Below are 7,645 nucleotides of genomic sequence, written 5' to 3'. Positions count from 1 at the left end.
ATAAGAACCATGTACATGTATGTAATAAGTCTTCACAAGGTCTGGCTTTTCTTATAGCAGGTTGCAAATATTTAACTTATTCCAAATGAAATTTGCTTTGCACTGCAGATTAAGAGGTATTTGGCTAATGCCAAATGCTTCATCAGACTTTCCCTGTACCTGCACCTGAAGCATTGACCAGGGTGCAGGCACACTGAGCACATTTCAGCGCAGAAATGTGCAAGTAAGCATTTTGCACTGAAATCAACTCCATGTGCCTGTACTACAGCACTTTCTTGTGCCAAACAATCTAATTTGTAACAGAATGATCAAAACTTATTGTCTCCATTGGGATCTAAAAAGATGGAGCAGTATCAAGAGTCTAGTGCAGTATTTTGACAATTTCCAATTCAAAATGCCATCGACAATGAGAAAAAAAGAGTATTCAAAGTATAGCTTGGACACTCATGCTGCATCACTCCAGCAGTACAGCGTCTGCCTTATTTAACAAAGCATGCTGGGAGATAAGTCTAGAGCCAGTTTTGATTTACTGTTTTTTTTAATAAATGCACTGTATCACTTAATGGATTAATTAAATTAGCAGAAAGGGTAAATGTAAGATCTTTGTTTAACTTATTGTTCACAAAGTTTTATATTTCATTCACACACAGAATTTAATGTATGAGGACATTGGTGCTCCTGTTGTGCTGGAAAACCGACGAGCAAAAGCTATTTGAAAGCAAGGAAAAAAAATCTCACAGTACTTGCTGCTGGAACACAATCAGAAAGGGATCCTTTTGTTCTTCTGTGGAAAATGCATGAGTATGTGCCACTGATGCTGATCTGTATGGCAAGGGTGGCGATAAAGGTCCCTTCCCATAACAAAGTCACTCTCTTTTTATCTCAAGAAGACATCTAACCTATACACTAGTGTCTCTCAGGTAGTGTCTTCAAAGGTAAAAAAAAAACTTAAAGGGGTTGTTCACCTATGGGTTAACTTGCAGTGTGATGTAGAGAGTGCTATTCTAAGACAGTTCGCAATTGGTCTTCATTTTTTATTATTTGTAGTTTTTGTTAGGTATTTCAATTTTTGTTTGGCAGCTTTCCAGTTTGGAATTTCGACAGATATATAAATACACAGTGAACTGAATAGGAAAAAAAGGTCTAAAAAGTAATAATAACATTAAAGCTGTAGCCTCACACAACAATAGTTTTCTGGCTGCTGGGGTCAGTGACCCCCCTTTTGAAAGCTGCAAGGAATCAGAAGAAGACCAATTGAAATGTTGTTTAGAATTGGCCATTCTTTAACATACTAAAAGTTAACTTGAAGGAACAGTAACACCAAAAAATGAGAGTTTTTTTTCAAAGTAAATGAAAGATAATGCACTGTTGCCCTGCACTGGTAAAACTGGTGTGTTTGCTACAGTAACTCTACTATAGTTTATATAATAAGCTGCTGTGTAGCCATGGGGGCAGCCATTCAAGCTGGAAAAAAGGCACAGGTTACATAGCAGATAACAACCTCTGTAGAATACAATGGTGTTTTATCTTCTAAGTAACCTGTGCCTTTTCTCCTTTGAATGGCTGCCCCCATGGCTACACAGCAGCTTATTTATATAAACTATAGTAGTGTTACTGAGGAAAACACACCAGTTGTACCAGTGCAGGGCAGTACATTATATTGTAATTACTTTTATACACTTGAATTGTTTGGTGTTACTGGTTCTTTAAAGGTAAACCGCCCCTTTAAAGGGATACTGATACCTCTCAATAAAATATTTATTTTTGCCTGAAAACATTGATACTGTCAATCAATACTTGATACTTGAATTTCTGCAAGCGTTATTCTGTCTGGGACACAAATATATGTTGGCAATGTGCCCCTTTTCTGATAGAATGGAACATCTCCCTTTATTAAAGTGTGGCAGAGATTAGCAGTCCTTGTTGTACCAGAGTAACCAAACACTATCACAAGTTATATATATTGGTCATGATGGAGAAATGGACAACACCAGTGATCAGCTGGGAATTTTAAAAACAACCGCAATTTTATTTCATTTTTTCTTGCTGTGTAAAACAAGATTGTTCCTATGGCAAAAGTAATCACTTGGGTACTAAGCAAGCATTCTACCATTTTTGCAGTCTGCCCATTTGAGACCTCTGTTTTACTAAAGTCCGTGGATGAGACTTAAAGGACCACTATACCCCCATTTTTTCCACAGGAAAGTAATTAATACAAGAGAATAATTATGCAGGTGGAGATTTCTACTGTTTACTGTTTGTAAAGGTCTATATGAACCTAAAGATATTGCTGATGATACAAAAAGTGAAGAAATTGATGGGCTAGAAATACCCCAAAAAATCTTGCAATGCCAATAGATTGCCAGGACATTCTCTGTCTTTTTCTTATGAGATTATTAAACAATAGGAGATCCATGGAGCTTTTAATATAGCTTGTTGAACACCAGCATGGGAATGGCTGACTGAGTAAGGCTTAAACTGCAGGTTGAACCAGTAATGCCTTTACAGAAGCTTGGAGCCAATAAAGCAACAGTAAAATTAATATATAATGAGTTCATTTTTACTTTAAACATCTACAGGGGAAAAATAAAGGTACTGTGGCCCTTTAACTGGTTGCTCTGACAAGTGTCAGCATCTAAACTACTACTCATATGAATACACAAAATATGCAGCTATATACAGCTTTCTGGTCAGAATCACTTGTGCAAAAGTGCCTTACTGTACATGTACAAGAAAACAAAATAAAATTGAAATTTACTCATATAATATGTACTTTCCTTTGAAGACGGTGTAAAAAATATTTGGTAGTGTTAAAAATAAATTCATACCACCATTCTTTAATTTAGATGCCAGTCATCTGGTTAAGTAAATACTAATGGGCATATTGATTTTCGAGTTTGTGGATTCGAGTTTGTTTTTCTAAATCGAATACACTTGCATATTGAATGCTTGCCTATTTATTAATTAGGAAAACTCGTGAAAACGAGATAAATTCGAAAAACTCAAATTGAAAATATGGCTTGACATTGCCTAGGATAACTCCCATTGACTTCTATAGAAACTTGCAAGCTTTTAGATGGCAAAGTTTTACATTCGAGTTTTCGGGTTTTTTGCACTTCAACACCAGACATTGGAGTTTTTGAACCATAATTTGAATTCAAGTTTTTTTTTTATCAAACTTGAACGTTGATAAATCACCCCCTAAGAAAAAACACTTTATTGTAATTCTTAGCTGAACTTCAATTTAGGCAAGGCCTACCTGAGTGATAAGGATAATGGTGTCTAATGTAGTTTTTCCATGCTGCTATTTTAGCAAGGGACTCAGACGTCAATATAGAATACAGAAAAAAATCCCGTTTAAAAAATTAAAAACCTGCTTTTTCTGTGTTCAGTGTTGATGTTGGCTCCCTTTAGAAAAGTTCATGGTCCAACCATTTATAGCAACTTCTAGGCTGAATTGACCTTCAGACCCCAGCCTTAAGGGCACATACCCATGGAGCATTTTGGCTTTCATGTTTACTTGAACAAAAAATATTACATAGAAAAACATATTATATAGACAGTTTTATGTGTTAAATTGTTATGAATTGGGGCAGTGCCCAAGTCTGTCTTTCAACAAATTAACATTTGTGTAGAGTAAAACACACAAAAACAAAACACATATCATGGGTATGTATCCTTAGGAAGAGTTAATTTGGAATGTATAACCATTTAGAATTGTGCTATAGCATTAAGAAACCACAGGGTGATGAGAAGACTCCCTGCACTTCTTCTTCCACAGAATTTAGCCTGCAGCCACAGGTAGAGAAGAAACCTGATTTGTAAAAAAAAAAAAAATTGTCGCTTTCACACTGTTTGATGTACACTCCAGGCCCCAGAAGGCAGAGGAACCAATTAAACACACGGTCATTATATTTATGTGCTCCAATATTATAACTGGATATAAAGAGATAAAGATCAATATGGGAAAAAGCAGCAACTTTATCTCATCATATTCAGATCCTGAATCTCCAGCCTGCAGCATTTCTCCTACTGCTCTTTAGCTAAAGAAGAGCAGAGAATGAAGAAGTTTGAATAAGCCAAAGCTGTAGGGCTGCAGGTTAGGGATCCTTTACTCTGAGAACATACCTGATGCTTTATATCTGTAATACTGACTTTAATAGCTGCATTAAAGCCTTCTCAGTTACTGAGCATTCAAATATTGGAGAAAAAAACACACACACAATGCCTCCTTATCATGGCAAAGGGGTTATTATTGTAGAACCCTGTACAGTACTTCAGCATTTTTAAAGATTTAAAAAGCAAAGAGTTACAAAACTGTTTGCGATGAACCGGAAATAGAAAAGATAGCGCTTTTTTTGTTTGTTTTTGTTTTTTTTAAATTCCATTATATAGTACATTGTATAAATTATGGAGTATTCTGATGCATAAACGCATCTGCCTATCATATATCAAATGTAACTTTGTGTCTTTGTTCTGGTTCGGAAGGTCTGTATTTAATTGTAGCTTAGCATCTCCCAGAGTCCAAGGCATTACAGTGTCTATCACGTGTGACAGTGCTCCAAGTCTGGAACACTGCTGTTGTTGCAGTACCTCAAGTTATTGGGGATGTGACAATCTGTGTAACTAATACCCCCATTTGGGGCATAAATCGGCTGCAGTCTAAAACCTCCTTTAAGGAGCTGGTCATTGTTTAAGGAGACAATCTGAAAGCTAGTTTCCGTCATCTCCAGGATGGAGTTGTCCTTTTTGGTGCCAGCTTCACAATAGTCATCTTTCCGTCGCCCACGGTTATATTTCCACTTCTGAGATGTGTAGCGACCCTTTTTGTGCATGTGCCAACAGAAGATGCTCAGGAGAAGAACAAGTACAATAATTACAGCCCCCCCTATCAATCCTGCCAGCAGAAATGGAGAGCCCATGCCTTGAGGGGTTGTCTGTTCATGGCTGGATGGGCTGTTGCTGCCATTATTTAAAAGAGAAGCCTTTGTGATTGCCTCTGCACACACTGTCTCTTCACCTGCTTGATAGTTATTAAAAGCATCAAGCGGAACCAAGCAAATCCTATAAGTGGACTTAGGCTCCAGATTCACTAGAGTGAAATGCAGTCTGTCACTGCTAACTATCCGTTCATGAACAATACCCTCAACCAGACTATGTCCCATTTTAACCCAAGTGAGTTTGAAGGATATTACTGAAATAAATGAAATCCACTTGACATTGACACAGGTGTTATTCACATAATGAATGACTATTTGAAGACGATCTTGGTGTAAAGGAGTCACCTTGTCAACAATGATTACCTGGTCAGGTAAAGTAGGGGATATTGGGGGTAATGATGGGGTAGGTGTTGGTTCTGTAGGTGCTTCAGTGGGTGTTACAATGAAGACAGTAGATAGTGGTGTGGTTGGTGCAATAGTTGGAGAGGCAGATGTAACTGGTGGCAGAATAGGGGTGGTTGTTGGACAGGATAATAGATTCACATTCAGTTCCCTAACAGCCATTCCGCGGAAATGCTCTGGTCCCTGGCACATGAAAGCACGAACATTAATAGCTGCTGGAAGAGATTTAAGCCACTCTGTAACCCATCTAATACTGCAGTCACAATACCAAGGGTTATTTCTTGCAGTTAGCTGCTTTAAATTTGTTAAGTTATCAAAAACCCCTTTAGTCAACATCTTGAGGCGGTTGTTAGAAATATCCAATCTCTCAAGCTTGTGCAGACTGGCAAAGGCTGACACTGGTATATGGTTAATTTGGTTGTCTTGTAGGTTAAGCTTTACCAAATAAGTGCCCTGGAGGTCAGTAGGAGGAGTGGTGAGTGAGTTACGTACCATTGAAAATTCCTTAAGTTTTGGTAGATGGCTAAAGGTACCATCTGTAATTCCTTTATTAGTGAGGAGATTGCCATCCAAAATTAAACGTTCTAAGTTAGTAAGATTTTGGAAGGCTTGATCTGAAATTGTGGCTATGCGGTTTTCATCCAACCTTAACTCTTGCAAACATAATGGAAGGCCTACTGGCACACTACTCAAGTGATTTTTGGATAGGAATAGCATCTTTAAACTAATGGCTTCCCGAAATGCACCGTCCTCCACCCCTACTGTTGATATAGAGTTATCATCTAAGTGCAATTCTTCCAGCTTTGTCAGCTGTGCTAGTGCCACCCTTGAAATGGTCTGAATGTTATTCTCCTGGAGGTGAAGCACTCTGACATTTTTGGGAAGGTTCATAGGGAACTCATCTAGCTGATTGCCATACAGGTAAACCGTGTCCACTGACTGGACATTGTGCAGTTCTGCTGGGAATCCAGCATTATTAATTTGGTTATTATGGAGGTAGAGCACGGTTACACCCTCCGGTATTCCAAGAGGCACTGAGGTCAAGCTCCGCTCATTGCAGTAGATAAAGTTCCGGTCGCATCGGCACACACTTGGACACGCCACAGATTGGGATAACTGTATAGAAAGTCCAAATGAAAACACAAGCCATGACTTCAAAAACGATACCCAGTTTTTGGGCCAGATTACTGTCCCAAGGCCCATCTCTGGTTTGCAAAACAAAAAAGGCCTTTGTAGAAATATGAGGTGAGAAAGAAAATGAAGTGCAAATCTCAGCATTTAACGTGCTTTTGTTCAGCCATCTGGCAATCACAGATATACTAGCAGCTAAAGGTAATGTAATCCTTTCACACTGGCATGTCTTCTGCCATCCGTGAGGCTACTGAAGTCTTGTTAGCCAGGACTGCACACTTTACTGCACCTATCCATACAAACTGCTATTCTGATTAACCACTCCTTTTCTGTTCTTTTAAAGTAAACAGCCTTTGAAAAGTCCTGTGAAAATTACAAGGGATTTGACAGTGTCCTCTCTGATTTTCAGGTATCCTTTGGAACAGTCTTGTTAGATACGGACTCTCATCTCATCTGCTTCAACCTCCGGCTGAACAGCCTGTGTAGAAAAAAATAGAAATAAAATGTCAGAAAGGATAAAAGCCCTGGTCAAACACAGATAATATAACACTGCACAATGCTATAAATGGCCATCAGTTTAAAGAGACGCAAGGGCTCAGATAAAAGTAGTTCCAGGAGCAAAATCTTGATCTAACAATCAAACATCTCACTTTCAGAATTTGGGTTATTTGAAATAAAAAAGTGTCTCTTTCTCTAGAGACAGGCTAAAGCAACTGGGGTGAGTCTCTAATTCAGTCCTGCCTCCTTTTAAAAGCTTGTGTAGGTTTGCTAACCGGAAAGCCACTGAGAAAGTGCAAGGCACACACAAAAAGCAAGACTGAATGCGCTATTATTTGGCACCAGCTGAAATCAGTATGTCTAAATATATCCATTTGAGGGGTGAGTATAATCTGACAGAAATCAAATATAACACAGAGAAATTGTTTTGCTTTCAATGCTCCTATTCTTGTTTTATATAATTAGGAAACATACCCCACTAGGTTAACCTCGCCGATATCAGCCTGTGCATCCAGGCACTAGTAACCTTTGCAAATTTAGTTGCTGCATGACTACAACTCCGCTTTACCCCGGAGCATCAAAATTTACGTAATACTCCTCTATGCTTTATCACAAAAGAAAAAAATCAATAGGCACATTGCATTCGAAATTGCGCTTGGCACACTGTGTTTAGG

At 38.3% G+C, this 7,645-nt stretch overlaps 1 protein-coding gene across 3 annotated transcripts in view; it reads right to left on the bottom strand.

Annotated features, from left to right (window-relative positions):
• Window positions 1–4,232: 4,232 nt before the first annotated feature.
• flrt2 (fibronectin leucine rich transmembrane protein 2) overlaps window positions 4,233–7,645 on the bottom strand; it is a 41,263-nt gene continuing 37,850 nt past the window's right edge. For all 3 annotated transcript variants that reach the window (XM_002933192.4, XM_031891151.1, XM_031891150.1), the window contains exon 2: window positions 4,233–6,951. In XM_002933192.4, the coding sequence (XP_002933238.1) occupies window positions 4,545–6,620 (2,076 nt within the window). In that variant the 5' untranslated portion in view covers window positions 6,621–6,951 and the 3' untranslated portion in view covers window positions 4,233–4,544. The remainder of the gene's footprint in view (window positions 6,952–7,645) is intronic.

Source organism: Xenopus tropicalis, chromosome 8 (genome assembly GCF_000004195.4).
Source record: "Xenopus tropicalis strain Nigerian chromosome 8, UCB_Xtro_10.0, whole genome shotgun sequence".
NCBI lineage: Eukaryota > Metazoa > Chordata > Amphibia > Anura > Pipidae > Xenopus > Xenopus tropicalis.
This window is presented reverse-complemented; position numbering and strand designations above follow the sequence as displayed.